The 27,297-nt window shown below is 35.9% G+C and overlaps 1 protein-coding gene across 5 annotated transcripts in view; it reads right to left on the bottom strand.

Moving 5' to 3' along the window:
- Positions 1-1,338: 1,338 nt before the first annotated feature.
- The window catches only part of Rc3h2 (ring finger and CCCH-type domains 2), a 49,371-nt gene continuing 23,412 nt past the window's right edge, over positions 1,339-27,297 (bottom strand). For 4 of the 5 annotated variants that reach the window (XM_087182793.1, XM_087182797.1, XM_087182795.1 and 1 more), the window contains 13 exons: positions 26,674-26,786; positions 21,397-21,708; positions 16,939-17,153; positions 13,288-13,721; positions 12,512-12,679; positions 10,177-10,323; positions 9,427-9,640; positions 9,123-9,207; positions 8,799-8,880; positions 8,563-8,697; positions 8,023-8,130; positions 7,775-7,923; positions 1,339-6,650 (listed from right to left, as the gene is read on the bottom strand). In XM_087182793.1, coding sequence (XP_087038919.1) covers positions 6,455-6,650; positions 7,775-7,923; positions 8,023-8,130; positions 8,563-8,697; positions 8,799-8,880; positions 9,123-9,207; positions 9,427-9,640; positions 10,177-10,323; positions 12,512-12,679; positions 13,288-13,721; positions 16,939-17,153; positions 21,397-21,708; positions 26,674-26,786 — 2,358 coding nt within the window. In that variant the 3' untranslated portion in view covers positions 1,339-6,454. The remainder of the gene's footprint in view (positions 6,651-7,774; positions 7,924-8,022; positions 8,131-8,562; positions 8,698-8,798; positions 8,881-9,122; positions 9,208-9,426; positions 9,641-10,176; positions 10,324-12,511; positions 12,680-13,287; positions 13,722-16,938; positions 17,154-21,396; positions 21,709-26,673; positions 26,787-27,297) is intronic. The other variant, XM_087182798.1, reaches the window with a different exon arrangement.

Below are 27,297 nucleotides of genomic sequence, written 5' to 3'. Positions count from 1 at the left end.
TTCTGTCAATACTTAACATTCACAGCTGAGTGGACCTACCTGTTAGTTTAACTCGTTTCACCTTTCACATTGCCAGTGATCTTTCTAAAATCCCAAACTGTTCAAATTATCTAACTTCCATAGTATTGCATTCAGTGACCTTGGACAAATTCTCTAGGTCTCTGACTCAGATTTGTCTGTGAATGGTGACAATATAGTTCTACATTATAATACACTTAACCAAACTCAGACCTGTGTCTGGAATATATAGTGTTCTAAGAGATAGCTACTTGTTTTATTGCTCATTTAAACACTCCCTCCATTATAACACTTAAGCTAAAACAAGATCCAACCACCATCGCCACATCTTTGGAAGGCAGAAAGAGGCAGACCTGAATCAGAATTCTGACTCCACTGTCTTCTGCTTCTGAAGTCTTGGCAGGTTACATAATATTTCAAATATTAAATAGGGGCTGCACCTCCGTAGTGAAGGATGGTTAAGATTGAATGGGTAGCTGTGAACATACAATAGGTGCCTGAAATACTTCACTTATCTCTGCTTGAGGAAATGTTATTTGCCTACAAAATTTAGTCAAAAGTCATCTTATAGAGAAGCACTTCCTCTGCCTCACAACTACCACCAGCTTCATAATTTCCCTTCTGGAGTTTTCATATACATCTCTGAACTATTTAATTTAGTCTTTCCCATTCTCTACACTATGAGCTTCTGGAGAAAGGGCTTGTGTTTCATAGACCTTTAACCTTTATGATCAGGACAGGGGCTTAAAATACATCAGTGCAGTGTACAAATAAAACTGCACAAGGCCCAGTGAAAACGGTATCTAGATTCACTCAGGCCATACTCTGTTCATATTCTGAGGTCCACAGAACTGTCTTCATACCTCTGTAACACAGTTTTATTTATTTCTGTATCTGCTGTATTTTCTACCCCTAGACTGTAAACTCAGTTTTATCTACGTTTTTAATCTTTCACTTAGAAAGCATTCTCTACTGAATGAAGTAATAGATAGAATTAAGGAATATTTTAATTTCCTTGTGTCTATTCATTTATTTCAGATCATTCCCAATGGTACATGGATGAGGCAGGTGATAATGTGAGTGTATCCTGGTAGCTCTGTTAAGCCAAAACCCCACACCCTGCCCCCCAACCAAACCAAAGCAAACCCAAGAAAATTAAGACATGTGGGCGGGGGATTTAGCTCAGTGGTTCCCCTGCCTGCCTTGCAAGCACAAAGTCCCAAGTTCGATCCCCAGTACCAAAAAGAAAAAAAAAAAAAAAAAAAAAGAAAATTAATACAAGTAATAAATACCATAAACTTAACATTGACACTAAACAACTTTTAAGGTGGACAAATAATTTTATTTTGTGCATGCAAATACATGTCAAGTACTGCAAACTCTTTCCATCAATTTTCTCTCAAACACTGAAAATCATGATGCTCTATTTTGTGAACAGCCAAAGCTAATATCTCTTCACTTCAGTGCTACAGCAAAAACACACAGAATTCACTCTTTGCTATTCACTATCATCACAACCCTCATTGTTCCATCTCTGCCCTCCCCCCATATACAGGCCTTATAAGTCCTAGCCTTCCCCCATTTAATCCTATTCCTATAGCACAAAGGGAAATATTACAATTTGGAAATTCAAATTGAAATAAATGGAATAGAATTTATTCCCATATATATTCCCCATTTCATTGTACAGAATTATTTTAAATTATAGTTTTAAATAGAAGCTGAGTATATGCCTTAAAAATGAGCATTAAATCCATCTTAGAGATGGTGCCTGCTTTTTACATGATGGGTGTACACCATCTTTAATTTCATTTACATTTCAATCGAACAATAGATTTGCAAAGAAAATGTCTAATACAGACGTAAAAATATTCACACTAGAGCTTCACAATCGGTTGTACAATTGACAAACAGGCCTCTTTTCCCAAACTTTCCAGTTAAGCAAATTTATAAAGTGTAATCAATGCAACAAGAAGAACATTTCTCTTTCACTTCCAGGGAAAAGAATATGCAATAAACAGTATAAATGCAGACAGCAGTTGCTGCAGGCTAACCACGATACTCCCAAGTGGCTGTACAGTGGATTTGTGCAGTACAAATAAAAGCCACATGTGTTGTATCACAACTACAGTATAACCGTTTGCCCAGCTAAGAGGATGCATGCACTTCCATGCCTTGGGTTACAGAGTGAGGCCTAATTCTTCACAGGTTGATGGAATATGTGCAAATGACCTTGGCTTTTGGCAGTACTAAGTGCAGCCAGTGTCTGTTTTCCACTGGTTTGGGAATATTTTTTAAATTTTACATTAAAAAAAAAAACTGCCATTTTGGACTTGGGGGAATAACTGCTCTTAGAGTAAAAATAAGTCTCCACTCAAATGTGGGGTTTTCTGATCTGTGGTCTTGACTCCTTGTATTCCCTTGCCAGCAAAGAGATACAAAGAAACCGCTAGTACCAAGGAGGTACTAGGAAACTTTTTCAATTTATCCAGAAAACAGTATACTCCTAGAGCATGTTCATTTGTGTTCTGCTTGCAGAAAGGGTCCTTATGAAGAAGGAGTTACAGTAAGTGATCCCATCAACACTCTTCATTCATTAAACATAAGAAAAGTTCTTCCAGGAAACTAATACACAGTTGCAATTTAACTTTTCCCTTTAATGATTAGTTGCCGATACTGGTAACAGTCGACTCAGAAAAGGACTCAAAGAAGCTACAGAAGAAATACTCAGATTCAAAGTTGAAATCACATAAATCTGTTACAAACCCTACCCATTAATAAGACAAAATGGGCTTTAGTATCTAAAATGCTAAAGGTAGATGGCTTTTAAAACAATTTTTTCTAATGTCTAAGTGATCCCATTAAAAATTCCTACAAATCACTGTGCCTTTTGTAATTTTCTCAAGGTGGTATATAAAATTGGGATGAGCTTTACATATGTAGCATCAACTTGAAATTTGGGTAAAAGTAACTAGATCTATACAAATGGAAATTTCAGTCCTAGAATGAGAGGTTTCATTTACTATTCCCTTATAAAGCAAATAGCTACGGGGTGGGGGTTGGGGAAATCAAAGCCACTGGTCAAATGACTACCTTCTCTTGAAAATTACAATGCACAACTTTTCACGTATGATACCAGTTCATCATATGGCACTGAAAGTAAGCCACATCAGCAAAGGCAAAGGAATCTCACCTGTTCATGTATCAACTAGAAGACATATGTATCTTTTTCAGAATTCATAAAATGAAATGAGATCACAAAAGAAAACTACTGATGCTACATCCACAGCATCTGAGTGAGGCAGATGGTCTTAGGGATGAGACTTAAAAATTGGAAAAAACAAAAAGCAAAAAAAAAACCCTTTCCTGCTTTCCAGACCTCAGGCTGCTTTTTCCTGATTAGATTTCTGGCAACCTATACAGTTTCATTACTAACATTAAAAATTTCCTCTCCTCTGGCTAGGTAGCCTTTATTTTAAATGTTTACATCACAACGTGTTGGTGAAAGGGTCAACTGACAACTAACTGCCCCAATGTTAAGAAGCAGTTCTCAAGGTCTGATTTACCTCAAAGACATCAGTAGGTACCACCTTTGAAGAAGGATCAGATGAACTGCTTTCTTCTAAAGGGGCAGAGAACCAATGGCTTTATTTCACATTAAACCCACTATGACAGACAGAAGGTGGCCACCACATAGAGAGGATGCAATACAGAATAGTGTCAACACAGAATCAATTCCTATGTTGTTAGTGGAAAAAAGAGTGAGATTTTAAGAATAGGGAGTTATGGGCTGGGGATTTAGCTCAGTGGTTTCGCCACCTGCTGTGCAAGCGCAAGGACACGAGTTTGAACCCCAGTACCAAAAAAAAAAAAAAATAGGGAGTTACTATTTTATGGGATCACCTGCTGCAAGACAAGCATAATTTTAATATAAATATTCAAAGACATATCAATAAGGTTGGCAGGTATATACACTGATGCAAATGTAATTTACTGGACAAGTAGGCAAACACCTAAGCAGTTTATCCCAACCCTCTCCAGCAGAGCACAACCAAGTTTCAAAATTTCAATTTTAAAATTAAAAAGATAAGGTTAAATACACAAGATCAATTTATGTAGTATATATTCACCCTCAGAACGTGCTGAAGATGTTTTGTGTAGTTCTGTTGCACAGAGGGTTCTTTCCCTGAGGGCACATAAGGAGCTCTCGAACTGTTAATAGGTCTCTATTTTGTAACAAAATAGCAATTTTAAAATCTTAAAAAAAAAATACATTACCTTCAACATGGAAGATCTCACTATTAAATATCCATGAAATAGACAGACTTGTTTGCATATCCTTTTTGGAATTACAAACAGCAAATAAAGTACATTGGAAGCATTCAAAATGTAATAAGCACATATTTATAGAAAGGTTCTGATATAAATTATATAACAATCATGTTCCTGTAATATCTTAGGCTAATTTATGTCAGAAATAAGTTAATGTAACATGGTTTAAAACTCTTGTTCCTATTCACTTCAGGTTACAGAGTGAAATAAATAAAATGTCTTTGTACGTATGAGGAGCACTGGCCATGGAAAAAGGTACAGTACTGACCAAAGGAAACTAAGTCAAGGCTACTGTGCTGTTAAGCTACAAACAAACATCTTCATACATTTGAGTATTAAATTAATGTGTAAGATCTTCCATACTGACACCAGAATATCAAAACTACCCCTTTGTTTCTCAGGTATATTTACAACTTATCAGTCACCTTATGAGCATGTTCATTAAGACAGGTATCAAACACCAGTATTTACTCATTCTGATGAAGAAATTTCAGGGAAATGTCAACCCTCCCGCCCCTGGAAATGTGCACAAAACTTTTATCAAAATCTTATCTGATACAATGCTGTGGTTTTGTAAAATAACTAAATAGCTCAGACGACCAATAACATGATCCTGTTTAAACATCTTGCTAGCAGGAAAAGCCCTTACATACAGTACACCTGGTGAAAGATCTGCTTGGCTTAAAATATTCCAGTACAATTTTCAGAGTAAACAACTTCACAGAAGTTAATTAAAAAAAATAATAAAAGTCAAACTAATCCTAAAGAAATGGAAGAAAAACAAAAAGACAAACTATAGAGAAGGTCACCAGGAAAAAATGCCCAGCTTTTGTTATCAAACGTTGACTGAAATTTAGGTTTTAACAATATATCTCCCACAAATCTGGGGCATGGCTGGTAGAACATACTGCATACTTTTAGATGCCAAGCCAAAACAATTACAGTCACATTATGGCAGGGCAGGGACTATTCATGTTTTTAAATATGAGCAAATGTTAGCCAATGTTCTACTATTACATGGTTCATAGTCTTATCAACCTACAAGTCAGAAAACAAGGAAAATTAAACCCCAACATGAAGTAACAACAAACAATATTTAACCAAGATAATGCAATGAACATCCAAATTAATTAGTTTAAATTAAAAACCCAGCAATACCATCCTGTTAGTCAGTGCAAACGCTACATACAGGGTTTTCTCAAGAAAGCTGAAAGCACCTGATTCTTTTGCCAAGTCATCAGATTCTATAATGTACAGGCTTAAATCTGCATTTTAAAAAACTGGCATTACATTAGTGCATAATTTATCAAAATTGTAAAAACGATTCTGCATAACTTAGGAGAATTTAATATCTAGTACATCAGCTGAAAGACTTAGGCACTTGGTTATATTTTTAATTAATTACTTCAACAAGTAGCCTGTGTATAAATATTAACAAAGCAGAAACTATTCTTGAAAAATGGAAAATTAAAAAAAACCATAAATGCTACAGATAAAAGCACTGCACCACACTCCTACATATAATGCAGTAAAGAAAGCTAGTATATAACCCTGTAAAATTCTATGGTAAGAAGGTCTAACTCCACTCTTCAAAATTAAAAAAAAGGAAAAAAATCCATGCAAAGTCCCATGAAAAAGATAAATAAAGCAGCTGGAATGAGATGGAAATTTCTCTCAGTGAAACATAAAATAGAAATAAATAAGTTAATTAAGTCTACTTTCACTAGATGTATCATTGTAGGATCCTGCTAGTTTAATAACTGAGTTGTTAATTTTCTATAGAAGCCATTTAAAATAGGAAATGGCTCAGTTACTGCACCAGATTGCTACAAACTCATAAAAAGCTGCTTGAAGCTTAAGTTAAATGATGTCCAAATTCCAATCACTTCTGGAAAGTGAACATGTTACCCTATTAAAGTAAAATTTTTTTTCATAATGCTAATGCAGGAGGGCTTAAAGTATCAAAGAGTCCACAGGAAATGGATGCCCCCAGTAATATTTTTTTTTAAAAAAAATATACATTATATAATATATATTATATATATAAAAAGCTAGTGTAAATGCTTCCATGGTGTGGTCACAAATTTGAAAGATGAACCTCCTTTCAGCTGTTAACCATCTTCCCATTTGCAACAGGTTTTAAAAAGTCGTTTTTATCTTCAGACATAACATGAGTTTTCAAAATGAGGTTGCCAACACTGACAGATGTGGTGATGGGAAGACAACTTGCTTCGCTCGCAGACACAGGGAGTGACTGACTAAAGCAAGAAGTTACCGGCAGAATTGGTTTTTGCTCCTCCCTGAGAGAAAACAAATAACAGAGAAAACAGATCAGTTTTTAGTGAAAACTGAAGAGTGACCACACATGCTTAATGAAAACTATATCAAACTTTGAGTCCCAAGCAAAAGCATGTCATTTTTATCAGTAAAAAGTACTGACAGTAAAAAAAAGTCCCATTTTTAAACATTACAATAAAAAATTAAAATATTCGCTAGTTTAGGACCAATCAAATTATCAAGTTCACGATTAAGCCCAGGGCCAGGGATTTAGCTCAGTGGTGCTGTGCCTGCCTTGCAAGTGCAAGGTCCTGAGTTCAATCCCCAGTACCAAAAAAAAGAGAGATTAAGCCTATGATTTTTGCTGGTAATTATAAAAAACTCCAATAGTATAGCCAAGAAAATCTTAGTATGATTTTTTTTTTCCATACTGGGGATCGAACTCAAGACCTTGCGCTTGCCAAGCAGCAGTGGTGCTACTGAGCTACATCCCTTGCCCTTCAGTATGATTTTTAAAAGAAAAAACAATTAACCTAGGTTTTAATTCTGTTTTGTGTAGTCTAGGTTTGGCCAAATTGAAGTATAACCTGGTTCTAATGTACATACTCCCGGGTCTGGTGACTCACACCTGTAATCCCAGCACTCAGGAAGCTGAGGCAGGAGGATTGCTGCAAGTTTGAAGCCAGCCAGAGCAAAATAGTGAGTTCAAGCCCATCCTGCACTACACAGCAAAAAAAATAATTAAATAAATAAATAAAATAAATAACCTAAAATAAAGTACATACTAACTTTTATCCCAATCAAAAGCAAGTTTTGGGTTATTAAAATGTACTACTTTGTAAACCAGGCATGGTGGTACATGCTTCTAATCTCATCTACCTGAGAGGCTGAGGATCATAAATTCAAGCTAAATCTGGGCAACTCAGCAAGATCCTGTCCCAAAATAAAATTTAAAAAAGAGATGGGATGTAGCTTAAAGGTAGAGTGCTTGCTTAGCATGCAAAAAGCCCTGGGGATTTTTACTGGCTAAATCACTGCCCTAGTACAAAAGGCTTTTCGTCTCACAGAATAAAGTAAAAAATGAATCTAATACTTAAATATTCATGCCCTATTCCCACTGGTTATGAATTTTCTGTCTAACACTCACAGAATCACATGGTCTTCACCTAAACTCTGTCTCTTTTGTTTTACTGGCTCTTTCTGATGTTGTTGAACTGGATGCCCATTTTCCACTGTGGTTCCATTCAGCAACTGGTCGTTTTGAGCACTAATACCAAGTTGTATGTCCAAGATCTCCTAAAAGAATACAACGTTCATCTTTGAGTATGAAAGTATTTTATACCATTTACTTTTCAATGGAACAAAGCCTCCTACTTATCTAATTGTGGGACTTACTTCAATTTGTTCGCTTTGTCCATCAGGTTCATCAGTATCAAGTGCTGAAAGCTCTAACTCGATATCTCTATCAGGCTTAGTATCTGCTGCATCTTCTGTATAATCACTCTGTAAATAAGAAAAAAATTGATTTTGTATTTGCAGAACTTCGGGCTTCCCTTTTAAATTAAAACAAGAATCTCAAAGATTTAACTAAAGAATTAGTTAGAAATCCTGAGACTATATTATTATGCTACTGTAAGCCAGGCATAGTGGCACATGTCTGTAATCCCAGCACTTGGGAAGCCAGGCAGGAGGATCTCAATGAGTGTGAGGCTAGCCTGGACTATATAGTGAGCTTAAGGCCACTCTGAACTACATAGCAAGACCCTGTCTCAAAAAACAAAACAAAACAACTATTGTGCCACTGAAAATTTAAAAAGTAATCAATCATCCATCAGAAAAAGGCACATCAAAATGTACTAATTAATGGTATAAATGGACATGCACCAGCAGAAAGCAAACACATTAAGCATGGAGCTAGGGGTTCAGTATCTTTACCTCTCCATTTCTCAGTTCAATTTCCTTACTTAGAAGATTTAAGGTAAGGTGACGGCCTTCATCCAGGGAATTCCACTTCTGTTGCATGGCTAGAGCATTTGCTTCCCTCTGTAGAAGTAATGAGTTACTCTTGGCCTACCACAAGAGAGGAAAACAAGTATACTTAGCTTCCAACCATAGCTTTCAACTGCCATTCTATTTTTTAAAAAATTAAAGCTGAGTTACATCAAGCCCACCTGCTGAAGTTCAATGCTTAAAAGGTCTCCAGTACTGGAATGCTTTCTATGACCAGATAGATCAGTAACAATGAATCTGTCCCTTTAAAGAGAAATATGTTTATTGTAATAAAAATGAAATAAATGAAGTAAATAAAGCAGTAATGACTGTATATAAACATCAACCCTGAAAATTTCAGTCATCACTCCAAATGGAAAAATTTTTTTCAGACATTTGTTACATAGCTCAAAATATATTTCGTGGACAAAAGAATAATTTTTGTATTCTGAGGATGCATACAAGTCTGAGAGTAGAGAATACTACAGAATCAAGAATAACATTACCTTTCAATATAGTGTGCTGATGATGTGGCCTCGTTGCCATATGAACTCCACCTTGAATCAACAGCATTGACATAAGGGACATAATCTACAGATAAACAAAAAGATTATTATGAAAGTGAAATATGAGTATATAGAAGTGAATATATACTTTTTTAAAAAATTGTGTATCTGATCCCACTAGCCATGTGATCAAATTACACTATGTAATTCTGCGTCTACTATGATCATTAAATGGAGGGGAATGTTTCCTATCTCATAGGCTAAAGAATAAAAAGCACAATAAATATTAGGTAAAATGAAGTACCTGATACACTGATGGGCTTAGTCGCACTTCCTTGGGAAGCAGTGGCCTGGACAGGATCCGTAGTGTGGTAGCCTGTACGAGAAGATCGGGAAATTGCACCCCATTTTGAGATGATAGGTCCATCGCTAAATGGAATTATTGGGTCTTCTTCTTTTGTCCTTCTTTGAGTTTCAAATAAATGCACTCTTCTCTTAACATCTCCACTGTCCAGGTCCTGCATAAACCAAAAGATATCAATAAAAGTACTGCTGGCAATTATTTGAGCTAGTAATACATGTACATGTTATCAAAAGACATGTTAAGGGTGCAGTGGTGCATGCCATTAATCCCAGCACTCTGGGAGGCTCAGGCAGGAGGATCTCAAGTTCAAGCCCAGTCTGGGCAACATGGCAAGACCCTGTTTCAACAAACAAACAAACAAACAAACAAACAAAAACAAACATCATAAAAAGGGCCAGTATGTAGCTCAGTGTCAAGACCCTGGATTCAATTCATCAAAAAAAGAAAATGACATATAAATAGATTCTTCTGGTAAATTTAACACTGGCTCTGTATCTCAAAACAGAAACCATCAAACTATGCTCAAATACTTTAAACATTAAATGCAATTTATTTCAGACTTCTCAAAATATAACACCTACTTACAGGTAAGTGGTACAGCAACAATAAGAAGATGAAAGCATTCATTCTAAAATGTCAATATGCATAATTTCCCCCACTCCCAACTCTTCTACGCCAGTAAAACCATACCATTAACACAGCATTTGAATTAGCGATTACATCTTTGGGCTCTGAATCGATGGCATTTATGCAGGAGCCTATAGTGCCACAAGACCAGGGAGAATAATGGGAAAGATGATCTTCTTCAAATTTTGTACCACTCACACTCTCAGAGAACTGATAAAAAAAAAAAAAAAGGCAATTACTATGAAACAAATTTACAACCTTGTAACTAATACAAAGTAACTGAAAAGAATGTATATTCTCTTAATACTATAAGCAACAAATAGTATTTCTACAAAAAATAGCACGCTGCCTCTTTTCACCTTGTCCTTTAAACCTCATAAGGAACTCCTGACTTATACAATCAAAACCAATCAACAAGTATAACATGCTGCTAACATGGCACAGGTGAACCTTGGTTCACAAACTTAATTCTTTTCAGGATTCTGGTCACAAACCCAATTGGACGAGAACCGAATCAAATTTCTCCATAAGGTCAACACTGAACCAAACCACTGAATTTGATTTGGTTCCCATCCAATTCAGTTTGTGATCAGAATTGTGGAAAGGATTAAGTTCATGAACCGAGGTACCACTGTACTAGGGTGCTCTAAAAAAGGAAAAAAGCAAAAGCAAAACATACAGTACACATAGAGATCATGGCCTAAAAGAGCTTATGATTTTCTTGAGAAAAAAAAAAATAAGGGAACATAAGTGATAAAATATGCAGTATTAAACAGAGAACAAAAAGAATTCAAAGTTGGTTCTGAAGCAAGAAAGGAAAGTGAATTAAATTTTAAAGGGATTACATGGAATACTATGTGGCCAGAATATAAAGTTGTGAGGGTTGGGGATTTAGCTCAGTGGTTTCGCCGCCTGCTGCGCAAGTGTAAGGACCTGAGTTCAATCCCCAATACCAAAAAAAAGAATATAAAGTTGTGAGAATCATTAAATATGGTTAAAATTCAAGGCCAGAATTGTTCCAATTCATATTGCTAGGTGATAGCAAATGTGAATCTCAGGGAAACACTCATTTCCAGAAGGACAGCATAGAACAATAAAAATAAACTTTTCTATTAAACAAGTGGCAGTTGTCATTCTGCCAGGATGTTTACCTGCTTTGAAGAAGTTTGGGGAGATGAATCTGAATCTACTTTACAAATTTAATACTTTGCTGAAATATTTATGGATGAAAAAATATAATATATATGATTTAAAATTAATCTAGTGGGAAGAAGGAATATGAAATGAAACAAGTCTGGCCAAGTGAAAACTGGACAATGGGTACTGGTGGGTACACAAAGTTTATTATATTATTCTTCTACATTTGTAAATGTTTGAATTTTGTCATAATTAAAAGATTAAAACTTTTAAATTTCAGACCCTCTGGGGAATAAACTAGGGTAAATGTAAAAAATAAATGATTTTTCTCTAAATATAACAGTATTAGCTGGGCATAGGGGCACATGCCTATAACCCCAACATTCAGAAGGCTGAGGCAGAAGGATTATGACTTTGAAGCCAGCCTGGGCTACATGGCAAGACCCTGTCTCAAAAAATCCAAGCCAAACCCAAACCAAACATAAACAGTACTAAAAACATCTGGCTAAATTGACATCACCCTGGCACAAAAATTTGTTTTGTATTCCCAAGAACAATACTTAACATGATGTAAATAGCAGAAGTAACACAGTAGGCATTTGTGCACCTCTTGTGATGTGATTCTGCACCTCTTGGGAAAAAATGTCTCAGACAGACTAGGGTTCAAATCCTAGCTACTTGCAGACTGAAAGGTCTGGGGAAAATTACTAAAATTCTCTCAGTAGAATTCCTAATCTATAAAATATGAATAATATCTACCCTGGAAGGTTTTTGTGAGACTTAAATAAAACAGCATTATGTAAAAGCTGAGCACAATGCCTGGCATGAGTATTTAATAAATGGTAGATATAAATCTTAATTTTTTGTGGTGATGGGGATTGAGCCAAGGGCTTTGCACACGCTAAGGATGCAACAATTGAGGTTCAGGGTGTAACACACAGGGTACAGCGTATATACTTATGATCATGCAAGACTGTGGCTATCAAACCTTTGACAGCCTGCCCCAAACAACAACAGCAACAACAAAAAAAACAGCACTATAAAAATGGCAAATATACAGCTGAAAAGATTTGAAATTCTTGGGAAAAGACTCCTTTAATGGTCTTCCTAATCTTATAATACCTAGCCAGAGTGAACTAAATCCTACTATACACCAAATCACTGCAAAATATCCAGAATATCTAACCCTGGTTTGAATGAATAATTTGAGTTCAGCTGTTTGAACTATTCCTGCACATCAAGTGATTAAAACCTTTCTTACATCTGTACGGAAGTCTACACTGAATAGAGGAGAAGGTGGTGTTGGAGACTGTGTTGCCACAGGAAGAGTAGAAGAGACAGGTGCTTTCTGAGTGTGGTACTGTGCCCACTGGTCTGGCTTTCTTCTTATCTGCTCCTCACAGCTGGTCTTTAAATGACCACAAGGTTCCTAGGGAGGATAAAAGAAACAGTCTTGATCATGTAGGGAGTGGTAAATAAATTTAACTATGCTCTGAGAAAATAATATGAAGTAAGTTTTTATACTGTTGGGACAAACCCCCCCAAAAAAACCCCAGCAAGAAGTCAGTATAGTTTATGCTATATACTTAAACCAAACAGGTTAATATTTATTCATATCAGTGATGTTAGCCAAAATCTGACATTTTTCTAGTTTAGAAAAGTCTTTGTATATTGTGAGGATATTGAAAATGGCCTTGTATCTTGTATTTTTTTTGTTCTTGTATTTTTGGGATTTCTTTTTACCTTTTCATCAGTTGCCTATCCAAACATAACATGTATTGAGCATTAATATGCATCAAGTCCCATTCTAAGAATTTTGTGTTTCTAATTTAATTTTTACATCAGCCTTAAATGGTATGTGCCACTATTATTTCCACCACACAGATGAAAATAATTGAGGCACAGGAAGGTTAAGTAACCTCTGTTAAGCCCCACAAATAGCAACAGGAAAAGCCAGGAGTCTGAGTAGTGTGACTCCACACACAGGGTTCTTAACTACTACATTATAGTAGCATTTCTATTTCCACCACTACTTACCCTTGGTAAAGGCACAGTCGTCCTTGGCTCACTTGGTGGCTGACAAGCCACTGAATAATATCCATCTAATGAGTTATATCTTTCCCGCAAAGACGTCTGATAAACAGATGAGTGCATCACATCCATTGGAGGTAAAGAATTGCTTCTAATAATGTCATCTCGTTGGTACATTGGTGGGCGCCAGATGCGCCTGCTGTCATACACAGGAGCATACATTCCAGAAGGTACTGGGGGAACTGGTCCATACTGCTGCGGAGGAGGAGGTTGGTAAGGAGAAGAATTCATTCGATCTCGAGGGGAAAATGTACTGTAATGATCAGCATATGGCATGGAAGCAGGTGGGAGGGAGGACTCTGGAACATTATTGGACCTCACAAAGCGAGGAACACAGGGAGCCACACCAGCTGGTACCGTTGGAGGTGGTGGGTAGTATCCTTGAAAATTGGAAAGAGGAATATTTAATTTAATCTTAGTAAAATCCAACATTACATAGTGGTTTAAATCTAAGGCAGGCTTTAATGTGAAAAAATATATGCAGTGATCTTTACCTTTATAAAGAAGCTGCATAATTACAAAATACCATTACTTGAAAATCATTAACAGTCAACATTAAAAACATGTGACAGAGTTATTAAGAGATGTCTAGTAAATTTTCTTTTACGGTATCTGCTGCTAGAGGTTTTGGATTAAGTACAGTGATTAGTTTCACACTGCTTCTTATTAACCATGTTGGGAGCAGAGGTTAAAGACCTCTTTCAAAATCTATATAAGTTGTTCACTCTCTTTCTAAAATTGTACACAAGAATGAATACAAAAGCAACCCATTTTGCTTACCACATTGAGGATTTACAGAACCCCTGAAGGTCATTTCACGGACTCCATATTTGATTCTTAGTAATGACAACAATAAAACTAATGGTATCTTGATATCCATATGTAGAATAATAATACTTAGACCTCTATCTCTAGCCAGGTAAAAGTCAACTCAAAATGGATTAAAGACTTAATTATAAGATCTGAAAGTACAAAACTACTAGAAGAAAACTGGGAAAATGCTTCAGGACACTGGAATGTAAAAGAATTTTTTTGGACAAGACCCCCAAACCACAAGAAACGATGGTAAAAATATACAACTGAAACTGCATCAAACATAAAAGCATCTACACAGCAAAGGAAACAATGAAGAAAACAGCCCAAGTGCCCATAAACTGGAAACTGGATAAAGAAGATGTGGTTTTTTTATAAAATGGAGTACTACTCAGCCATAAAGAATGAGAAACTAGAGACATTTATAACTAAATGGATGCATATTGAGGCCATACTCTTAAGTGAAATAAATAGGACACACGTGTAAATACCAAATAGTTTGTCTAGTGTGAGAAACTAAAAGTGTGAATAAGGATTAAAATGATTAAAACAAATAATTGATAATCTGAAACAGGAAAAGGTCCAAAGGTGTAGGAGTGGTGGGAGGGGAAGGGGAAAGGAAAGAAAGGAAAGGAAAAATTATGAGAAAAGAAAAAAAATGGAAATCTATGTAAATAGGGAAGGGTGGAGGGGGTGAAGGGCACACAGGTAATGGGGAAAAAAATAAGAACCAAGATACATCATGTACAGGTACAAGCACCCAATGATAAATGTAAATGCATTGTATACCTAAAATGTACCAATAAAAGAATTTTTAAAAATAAAGTAAAAAAAAAAAAAGGAAACAATGAAGAATGCAGCGACAGTTTATAGAATGGGAGGAAAATATACATATATGTTGCATACAATATACATATAATATATTGTCCAATATATAATGGGGCAAAATATACATGGGGTTAATATCTAGAATACGTAGAAGGAACTAAAAAATCTGAAAAGCAACAAAACAACCCAATTAGAAATGTAAGCAAGCCAGGCACAGTGATACATGCCTGTAATCTCAGCTACTTAAGAGGGTGAGGCAGGAGGATCTCCAGTTCAAGGCCTGCCTGGGTAATTTAGTGAGACCCTGTCTCAAAATTTAAAAGAAAGACAAAAACCAAAGGACTGGGGATACAGCTTAGTGCAAAGCTTTGTGTTCAGTTCCCATCACCGCAAAATTATATAAACAGATACACACTTCAAAAGAAAGCACCCAAGCCCGGCATCATGGCACACCCCTGTAATTTCAGCACTCTGGGAGGCTGAGGCAAAAAGATCACAGGTTTGAGGCCAGCTTGGGCAGTTCAGCAAGATTCCATTTCAAAATAAAAAATAAAAGGCTGGGGATATAGTTCAATGTGAAGACTCTGGGTTCCATCCCCAGTACTGTTTAAAAAAAAAAAGACAGACATACAAAGGGCTAATACGTATATGAAAAAATGCTCAATATCACATTACTAATTAATCAGGAAAATATCAGGTAAAAGCCAAAATGAGGTACCTCACTCCACTAAGAATGGTGGCTATTATCAAAAATATTAAAGTGCTGGCAAAGATATAGAGAAAAGAGAACCCCTGCCCACTGCTGCTGTGAAGGTAAACTAGTACAGCCATTATGAAAAACAGTATGGCGGTTCCTTAGAGATAAAAATAGAGCCACCTATGATCCACCAATCCCACTACTGGGATATCCAAAGGAAAAGATATCAGTATGTGAAAAGAGACATCTGGACACCCATTTAGGGTGACCATAGATAATAATTATGTATTTCATGTATTTCAAAAAGCTAGAAGGATTTTGAATGTTTTCACCATAAAGAAATGATCAATGTTTGAAGAGATAGGTATGTTTAAATATTACACAAAGTGTGTGTGTGTGTGTGTGTGTATCATAGGGTACCTCAATAATGTGTAAAAGTGTAATATTTTAATCTATCAGCTATTAGAGAGGAGGAAAAAAAATTTAAAACACAACATAGTCAGGAGGACACTAAAGGATGGCAGAATATGCCAGGATATACCACTTTGACAGAAGGATTATTTTGAGCTGAAAAGTAAGTAAAAAGAAGCAGAAACAAGAAAAAGATCTCTATCCCTCATTTGCCTAAATGTAGGACATACTCTGGTTTTTTTTTTTTGGTACCAGGGATCGAACTCAGGACCTTGAGCTTGCCAGGCAGGTGCAGCACCACTGAGCTACATCCCCAGCCCAGGACATAATCTTTGTAAATGTGTTCCTTCTCCCTTCCCTACCAAGAAGGACAGAAGCTTAATTAACACAGAATGTTAGATCCTTATCGGCCCTAAAAGGGCACCACAGGAACCACACAAGGTTTATGACTAGTCTTTATCTTTACTCAGTAGTTTTCCTTATTTAGCTTCTCACAATTTGGCATCCTAGGAACTCAAAGTCCTTTTCCTTTGTCTTATCACTTTTCTAGTTTTATTGTTCTTGTAAGATGATACACAACCTCATGTTCTAATCACTCCTTTGAGTTCTCTATTACTGAGTGTTCCTATGTATACACACAATACATAAGTTATGAAAAAAAATTGGTATTTAAAATCATAGATTCTTAGGAAAGGACAAAAACTTATGGGTCATATATTCAAAGGGATTAACTTTTTAATTTCAGACATTGTAGATATATATAAAAACTCCTTCATTTATCTAAGGGAAACAACATTAGCAGTAGACTATAGTTTCTTTTTTTATTAGAACTGCCTAAAATTACTTACCTGTCTGTGGGTATTGTGGGACTTCAAAGGGTATCTGAGTCCTTGGATCTTGAAAATACTGAATGTTTTCAGAATGCTGAGGATATACTGGTACTCTAGTTAGAAATGGGCTGGATTTTGGAGGCACAGAATTCAGCTCTGTTCCAACATTAGAGGGCCCAGCTGAGGTAGCAGCTATGTTACTTACAGGAGTCTTGGGTGGAGAACCAATTTTACTACAGAGAAAATTTAACAAAGGGCAAAGGATAAATCACTATGATGCTTAAATTTTTCATAAAATTATATAGTGAAACCATTAACAGGAACCAAGTCAGATATTTTCTACAGTGAAAACTAAAGCAAGGAATTTCACTGCCACCTTACATTTGGTAATTCACAGGATCATAGTAACAGATTTCATATTCCAGTTAAGAGGAATAGGAAATGAAAACAAACCCCAGGCACTTAGGTGACTCATCAGTCCCTTTTTACCTGTTCTTTAAACAAAGACTTTTCCTACTGAGAGTTTAAAAAAATCATGTTCAGTAAGTTCCCAAGATAAAACAATATAGTCCACCAGTAGAATTATTTGGGACAAAGAAGACATACATGATGTCCTCTACTAAGAGTTACATTAGGGCCAGGGATTTAGCTCGGTGGCGCTGCGCCCACCTCACAAGCAAAAGGTCCTGAGTTCAATCCCTGGTACCGCAAAAAAGAAAAGAAAAGAATGTATTGCATCTGTAGTGTAAGAGTTACATTAAACAGAAAGGTACTCTAAAAAGACCATTTTTTGGTCTATTTTGTTAACCCTTATGTCCTTCGCACCTGTAACAGTTCTGGCACACCATAGGTACTCAGTAAATATTTGTTAGACAAATAAAATAGCTCCTGGCACATAGTAGCTAGTCAGTAAATATTTGATGGGTGAATGAAATGGTAACTCATTAAACAGATGCAAAATATCCAACCCTTTTTCCTCCCTAAACACAAAAGAATTTTCTTGGTTGAGTAACCAACTAATTAGTTGCAGAGGATCTTACAATAGATTTCTTAACTTCTTGTAAGAACTTGGATAGAGCTTTAAATACGTAGTAATTAAAAAAATGATTTTGCTAATGAGGAATTCAGTGTATTGTATCCTAATCAGATTAGAGTTTTTCTCAAACTAGACAAGTCCTTTCAAAGCTAGACGTACAAACAGCAATGTATATGAGCTGTCTTAAATTTAGTGCAGATTAGTCTAGCGCAAGTGTTTATTTCTATACATAAATATGTATTAAAACACATAAAGAAATAAAGAACCATAGGTAAAATAACAGGAACAAACATCTTGGCTTAGAGTTTAAAGATATTTTAGGTTTTTGCTCATATTTTCAATAAGTTAGAAGCAATAGGAAAATGATTAGGATATTCTTTTAACAATAATAACTAACACTTACGGAGTAGTTATTGAATTCATTCCAGGTACTATGGAAGTGCTTCTCACAGATTATCTGATCCTTCATGAAAAATGTTATGTTATAAAATTTGGACTAGTTTTTCGAAATGGCAAATTCTTAAGATTTAACATGAAAAAGCACATAATTCATGATTGAGCTGGGTGTGGCGATGCACTCCCATTAAGTCCCAGCACTCTGGGAGGCTGAGGCAGGAGGATTACAAGTTTGAGCCCAGCCTGAATAACTTAGTAACTTAGTGAGACCCTGCCTCAAAATTTTAAAAAAGGACTGAAGATATATAGCTCACTGTGAAGGCCCTGGGTTCATTCCTTGGTCTAAAATAAAACATGACAGGCTAAATATTCATATCTTCATGAAACCACACAAGTATCCAAAAAATTCAGGCTTATGGACAAAGTTAATCTTCAGTTACATCCTAGTCAGGGAATTAGATGACCACAGTTTTATCTTAGATAATTTCTAAGATTCTAGGTTTTCCTTCCAAGGACTCCTCTTCAAACCTCCATAAATTTTGCCTGTGCTGCTTCCTCTATCCACAAAGATCTTTCATCTTTGTTATGTATATTTTTGCAGGTTGCTCAGGTATCATCACTTCACCTCTAAGAAGTCTTCTACAAAACCTCCCTCAAGAATTAGTTATTCCAGGGGCCGGGGATTTAGCTCAGTGGTTTCCCTGCCTGCTGCACAAGCACAAGGACCTGAGTTCGATCCCCGGTACCAAAAAAAAAAAAAAAAAAAGAGAGAGATTAGTTATCCCTTTTCCTATGTTCCAACAACACAAGTCCATTACAGAACTTTTCAGAATACATTATATGCTATCTGTTTACACGTCTGTCTCCCAGACTATACTAGGCAACCTTAGAGGCAGAGAGTATATCCACTGTAGTTCCTTTTTTATTAACTACACCAGTTGTCTGAGTGTTTAGCACATATTATGTAATCAATGAGTGATTTATTTACTGTTTTTTTCCTACTCCAGTTTTTTTTTTAAAAACTGAGATATAGGGGCTGGAAGCACAGCTCAGTGGTAGAGCATGTGCTTATAGAATGCACAAAGCCCTGAGTTTGACTTCCAGCACAAAGAAAAATAAAATAAAAACTGAGCTGTAATCTACCCTTTTGAGGTGTGCAATTCATTGGCTTTTGGTATATTCCCAAGATTTTTCAACTATCATCACTATCTGATTCTGAAACCTTTCCATCATCCTCAGGAGAAATCTACATTAGCCTCCATGTTGATTCCTAGCCATCACTGATTGACTTTTTGCTAGGATTTGCCTATTTTGGATATTTCACGATAATGGAATCATATATCTGGCCTTTTGTATCTATCCTCTTTCACTTAGCATATTTTCAAGATTCATCCATAAAGCAGCACATAATAGTAGATCATTTCCTTTTTAATAGCTAAATAATATTCCACTGTACAGATAGAAAAGTTATACTACCTTGCTAAAATTCATCTCTTAAACATATATAACATAAGGTCTCCATAATCTGGTACCAATCTATCAAATCTTTAGTCACTAACATAAGCCTTCAGTTCTAAAAGGCCAGTCTCCTCAATATTCCATGTAAATCAATGAACTTAATACATATTATGCTATTTTCTGAAATTCTTTTCTCATATTCTTCCCAGCAATATAAAAATTTTTCCATCCTTGACTTCAATTCTACTGTACTTCATTTTGTAAAAAAGCTGTCTCCAAAACTACAGCACCATAAATCCCTTAAAGGCAGAGATATGTTACGTCTCATGTATTTCCAACGGTGCCAAGTCAGAGTTTGGAATGAGTATACAACCAACATTTGTTAACTAGAGATTGTTTTTGATATATCTGCTCTAAAATCTGTCTCAGAGAAGATTATACTAAACTACAGAAGTAAAGAATATATTACTGCTTACCTATTCATCCATAATTACAAAAATTCACCAGCAGTTTATTGTGGGCCTAGCATGATGTTTTTATCACAGTAGGCATATAACAGATACTGACAGACCATTTATGGGCAACAAAATTTGAACATCTTTTAACTAAGGTATTAAATCTCCAAAGAATACAAAATATGACATTTTAAAATTGGGAGTAACATTTTAAATCATCTGAAAATTTAAAAACTTTCTTAAGGGAACAAAATCCTTTATCAAATGAAATCTTATGTTGATAACAACAATGGTGGCAATAATAAGCCAAAGGGCAGATATTTTAGTGCTTACTAATTGGTAGGCACTACTCAAAGTACAATGCAGCATCAACTCATTTAATTCTTACAACCAATATATGAAAAGGGTATTTTTTTTCTTAATGGGGCTGGAGAAGGGACCCAGGGCCTCACACATACAAAAGCACTCTAACACTGAGCTACATACCCGGCCCATGAAGATATTTTAATCTTATGAATGAGGAAGATTGATTAAACAGCTAGGTTAAGACCAAGCAGCTAAGAAAAAGTGAGCCATAGTTTAAGACCAAAGAGTTTGGCTTTAAAGATTCCCCTCTTAAATATGTATCATTATAGAGTATGCAGTGAATGTGCTAAGAATGAAATAGGGCTAGAGGTTCAGCCTCTCACCTGCTTAGGTTTCTACTTAGTTTCTTTATGGTACTTTTATAAAATCAATCCTGAAGTTCAAGGAACTAAGGTTTGAAAAACCCAATTCTGGTCCAGTCTCTAGAGTGTACATTTGAGGAAAAGAGAACTCAGAGATGAAATGATATTCCAATTTTGCAGAGCTATTCAGTTGCAAATCCAGGTCTAGAACTAAAAATTTGGGGTATTTAGTGTTTATTCTACTACATGAAACATTCTTCATAAAAATTTGAATTAGGGGCCGGGGATTTAGCTCAGTGGTTTCGCCGCCTGCTGCACAAATGCAAGGACCCGAGTTCGATCCCCAGTACCAAAAAAAAAAAAAAAAAAAGTGAATTAACTGCTCTTCTTCAAGATTAAAAAAAATACTTGGGCATTTCTAAAAGGAAAATAATGATATTAATCATTTTTACCTAATACCTACTTTTCAGTTACAGACTCTCCAGAGGGCCCACCAGCAGCATTCTGACCATTAGTGCCAACTTTCCCCACTTTCTTCACAGTCTCCAGAGCTCTTAATGCACTGTCAGTACTACGAGGGATTAGCTGGGAAACACTGTTTTCTGAATTTGAAATTCCATTTGTACTTGGAACAATTTTCCCCGTTGTTTCAGTACTTCCTATGACAGAAATGACATTTCCGGCTGTGGTTGTGACAGTGTTGTTTACACCAACTTTATTTAGAAGAGGAAACGTTCTTACAGTTGCATTGATCTTTTTGTTCCTTAATCGATACCTGTTTAAAAACAATATATTGGTGAATATTGCTCTAAATCTTACTCTGAAGAAAAAAAATGGGAAATATTTTTTAAAAAGGAAACAGCTTTGAAAAGTTTCTTCCGTTAAAAATCAACACATTCTATATCAAATTCTACTGTGACTGATGTCACATGGAAATACATATACCACTCACATATGTATATAATATACATACATACATATATGATATACATGTATATACAGGTACATAATACAGCTAGCTAAGTACACATTTATTCAAAGTAGCTTTTTGACAGAGTGGGAAAACAATGTTTGAAAATCTTATATAAGTGGAATATAAAATGAAGAAAGGTATGTAAGAGTTGAAAGCATTTTCTATTGTTATTAAATTGTTAAAGCATGGTATACTTTTAAAGAAGTTTAAAACTCAAAATTCATTCTAAACATTACACCAAAATGTAGAAATTTGGTTATTACATTTCTCAGATTACTTTATGCCTAAGGTAAAAATTATTTGGATTAAACACTTTTCTGATACTAAGTTGAGTTTTATTTATGGTGACCAGACATAATATTCTAATACAGGAAACAATTTGATCCTGAATTCCATTTAAGATAATCTGTCTCCACTTGTAGATCAAAACTTTCATTATAATGTACTATTGGTCCCAGTCCTTATTACTATAAAGTCCCTTCCAATATTTTTTAAGTGGGGCAAATTAAGTTACATAAACAGAAAGAAAGTTACATACATATGGAGTTATGATTATGTCTAAATTAATGTGATATTAATGTTAATAGTGTTAGTGATAAGTCACGTTTTCAGAATACTTTCCCTTTTAAACCTTCAGTATCTATAAAAAGCTTCATTATTCACCCACAAACACACAAGATGAAGCTGAGTAACAGACAAATGCTTGCACATCAGACTGGCTGAAGGTAGAATAATAAACATAAAGTTTAAAATTAAAAAAACAAAAATCCTGGTGATGGCGTACACATTATCTTACAGACGTTGAGGGAATGATTCCTTCTTGGAAGGAGGAGGTACACGAGCAGACCTATATTTCAAAAACACAATTGGTGGCATGAAAGGACCAGGTCCAGGAATCACTGTGCTTTCTTCAACTTATTAACACCTACTCTTCATTCTTTTCTTCAAAGTTCTTACACAAATGCCCAGTTACTCCTTGCTTTTCACCTCCAAAGGACAAATCTCAGATATTCTTAAGACTAGCCAAACAAGCAAAAAACAAAGTTTTGTATGCAAGCCTCTTAAAAGAGAAGAATTAGGGTAAGTGAAGTGAAACCTTAACCAACTCAGGAAAAGTGAGTGACAGGAAGGGATATATATTGGTCTCTTGGCATCCGGGCAACTACAGGCTTGGAATTAGAATCTAGACCCCACTTAGAATCTAGACTTGTCTGTCTTCCTTTCTGTCTGTCTCTCTCTGTTTCTGTCTTTTTCTTTCAACAGTCTCACTATGTAGTTCAGGCTGGCACTGAACTATGGAGCTCAGGTTGGCCTGACTCATAGCAATCCTCCTGCCTCAGCCTCCCAAATGCTAGGACTACAGGTATGCGTACCATGCCTGGCTTTCCTATTTTTTTTTTAAATCATCCAAGAGCTCCCACAAGTACTTGCTCCTTTCCTTACCCATTTTAAAATCCATTATCCATCATTAATCCCTCCTTTGTAAATACCTTTAATTCACTGGTCTCATTTATCCTGTATTAACGTGATAAAAACCTTAACCAAATACTGCACTTATTCTGTGCCTTTTCTCAAGTAGCTATTTGTTGGTGGAGACAATGATTTTTAATGGCCAAGCAATTCATTAATATAATTAATATAATTCTTTACTAAGTTTACTTTCCCGGCTCTTATCCTTTTCCCTTCCACTTTCTAAAGCCCCTCCACAGCCTGTGATATTGTCTCCTACTTAACCAAGAAGACAAATGAAACCAGAAGAGAATTATTTAATACCAATTCCACCAACCTTCCTGCACGTTTAACTACACAATCTTCCTAAGAAAAAGGACAAGGAGTTCCAGTTCCTAATAAAGCAAATCTCTCCACTTGTGCCTCAGGTCTCAAGCCTAGGATGCCTTTCTAAAGACTTCACTCCTATACTTATCTTTTTTCTCTCTGTGCCATTACTTCTTTCAGGTGTCTGCTTATATCTTACATCCTCTGAAAGCTCTTCCTAGGCCGACTTATCTAAAATATCTCTTTTCCTAATCATTATTTTTTATCTTATGTCATTTTTCTTCTTAGCACCAATGAGTACTAGATATTATGCTTCCTACTTATGTGTTTTATACTGGTCTACTTCAATGTCAGTCCAGTGAGGCCAGAGATTTTTCCCTTCTTATGCATATGATATAGGGTCTTGTGTATACTAGGTATTTAACAAATATTTGTGGCATGAGTGTCAAGCTTTAAATTTCATATGGGCAAGAGTTCTACTGATTTTCTATCCCAAGACATTTTCTGTCTCAGTAAAAGATAATACTGTTATGCAGTCTCCAAACATTGGTTCCTTGATTCCTCTTTTCTTTACAGTCTATATTCAATCTATCCATCTTGTCAGCTCTACTTCCAAAATGCATCTCATGCAGATGAAAACAACACTGAGATTCCACCTCACTCCACAAGGAATGGCTGCTATCAAGAAATCAACCGAAAACAAATGCTGGGGGGGATATGGAGAGAAAGGAACCCTTCTCCATTGTTAGTGGGAGTGCAGACTGGTGCAACCACTGTGGGAATCAGTATGGAGATACCTCAAAGAACTGGGACTACAGGTCCCATTTGACCCAGCTATTCCCCTACTAGGAATCTTCCCCAAAGAATTAAAAGAATCATACCACAGCAATATATGTGCACCTATGTTCATAGCGGCACAGTTTTGTAATAGCTAAAGCTTGGAAACAGCCCAAGCGCCCATCAACTGGAAACCGAATAAAGATGATGTGGTTTTTTTATAAAATGGAGTACTACTCAGCCATAAAGAACAAGAAACTAGAGACATTTATAGCTAAATGGATGCATATTGAGGGCATACTCTTAAGTGAAATAAATAGCACACACATGTGTAAATACTGAATATTTTCTCTAGTGTGAGAAATTGAAAGTGTAAATAAGGATGAAAATGATTAAAATGAATAACTGATAATTTGAAATAGGAAAAGGTCCAAGGGTTTGGGGATGGCAGGAGGGGAAAGGGAAAGGGAAGAAGAGAAAAGAAAAATTAGGAGAAAGAAAAAAAAATGGAATCAAAGTCTCTGTAAATAGGGAAGGGTGGAGGGGGTAAAGGGCGCACAAGTAATGGGAGAAAAAAATAAGAACTAAGATACATCATATTCAGGTACAAATACCCAATGATAAATGTAAATGTATCTTATACCTAAAATGTATCAATAAATACATTTAAAAAATGCACCTCAAATATGACTACTTTTTATTATTTCATCATTTTGTGCTACAATCCTATGACCATGCTACCAATCTCACACCTGACCACTGTAGCAGTTAACTGTCTCAATTCATAGAGCCACCACAGTGATTTCTTTTTGTTGTTGTTGCAGTACTGGGGATCGGACTAAGGGGTACTTTACTATGAGCGACATTCCCACCTCACCCTTCTTTTTTTTTTTGAGGTACTAGGGATTTAATACAGGGCCTTCACACTGAGCTACATCCACAGCCCTGTTCCTATTGTGAGACAGGGTCTCACTAAGTCACTAACTGCCAAGGTTGGGCTCAAATTCAAGATCCTTCTACCTCACCCTCCCAAGTGCTAGGATTACAGACATGTACATGTTTATATGTTTACTGTTCCTCTTTCTTCACTAAAAGTCCTTCAAATAGTACCGAACACATAATAATCTTTTATACATATTTGTGGGGCTGGCTAATCTAGGTTTTTGATACTTCTCAAAATGCAGGAGTTCTTGGGAGCAGGATTCCAACATTCATTCTAAAGAGAGATTGTTGAGCATCTGCACTTTGTGTGATTGGGGGGGGAGCAAGCAGGAATAAAATTTATCTAAGTTAAATAAACATTTGTTGACCTTTTGGTTTGTTATGTGAACAAACATCCTATTCTCAAAAATCTGTAAGGTAGCAACATGTATACCAACAGTATAGAAGAGTTCCTTTTTCCCTGCAGCCTCTCCAACACTTGTTATTATTTGATTTCCTGATGATGGCCATTCTTTCCACAGCAATTTTCTATCTTTACCCATAGGGCAATGAGAAAATATCAGACAGGTGCAGAGGAGTGACGTGAATAGATCTATGCTTTCAAAATATTGCTCTCTGTTTTGTGGGAAGTAATGGAAGAGGAAGTGGGCAACAGTAGGACTAGTAAGACTAGTTAGGAGGCAACAATGGATTAAAAGGGGAAGAAAGCTGTGACTATAAGGATACAATGAAAAAAGTTAAAAGACATGTAGGAAACTGAATTGGTGGAACTTGGTAAATGATAAAGCAAGGAAAGGTGAAGGGAAAACAGTTGACAACAAAGGCTCTCATAAGATGATATATATAGCTGGATGGACAGGGTTGACAGGGTACACACAGGAAGAGTAGGATGGAAGAATGGGAGATGTGGGAGGAGAAAATTAGCTCAGTTTGACTGCAAAGTGTCTAAAAACAAGATGAAGATGTTCACTAAGAATTGATACACATGCCTGTTGTTTAACCAGTAGAATAACCATGGATTCCAGCTATAAAATGGTCCAAAATAAGATCCCTGGATAAAGCACAAAATAAGGTCCAAAGTAAAGATCCCTCAGTAAGGCACCCAGATTAATTTTCTAAAGATTTCAAAATAAAAAGCGACTTTTGCATCTAAAGAATCTAAAACATAAACTTACTTGCATCTTTGAGATATCACAGACTTTAAGACTGTATATGACAGTCTCATAATGACCAAAAATTAAACCCATGTGAAAGAAAATTCTCAAAACTTACTTTTCAAGCTCTTCCTGAGAATGGGCAAAGGTACAATTTGTTCCTCGTGGACAACCCCCTTGCTGTCGCAAATCTCGGCACATGCTAGTCTTGTATTTGCTGTTTGGTTGAGGCTACAAAAAGGAAAACATTCAGTATGTGAAAAAGATTTCAGTTATTATTCACTCTTAGGACTTCAGAACTTAATGTTTATATCTGCAATTCTTTTTCACATTAGATAAGTAATTCTTGTCCTAAAACTACCACTCCATTGTTTATTGTTGTGTGTTATCAAGCATAACCATGAGATGACATTTTACATTCTTTCTGGAGATTATCTGAAACTGATTCAAACTTCATGTCTATTTATTTGTCAAGCAACATAATGTCCCCCCAAAGAAAAGCTAAATAAAAAAGATTTCTTACTAAATAACTGCTATCTTAAAATTCTGTTACCAAAATAAACTATATTTTAAAAAGCCATGCCGGGGATTTAGCTCAGTGGTTCTGCTGCCTGCCTCGCTAGCGAAAGGTCCCGAGTTTAATCCCCGGTACTAGAAAAAAAAAAAAAAGAAGAAGCAGCTTAAAAACCCATAAACAGTGCACTTGGTGGTGCAGTGCTGGCTGCAATCCTAGCACTTGGAA

This window comes from Heterocephalus glaber, unplaced genomic scaffold (assembly GCF_053883595.1).
Source record: "Heterocephalus glaber isolate CG9 unplaced genomic scaffold, H.glaber_assembly_v1.0 deba00001479, whole genome shotgun sequence".
NCBI lineage: Eukaryota > Metazoa > Chordata > Mammalia > Rodentia > Bathyergidae > Heterocephalus > Heterocephalus glaber.
The sequence above is the reverse complement of the archived record's forward strand: the minus strand, read 5'-3'. Positions and strand labels throughout refer to the sequence as shown.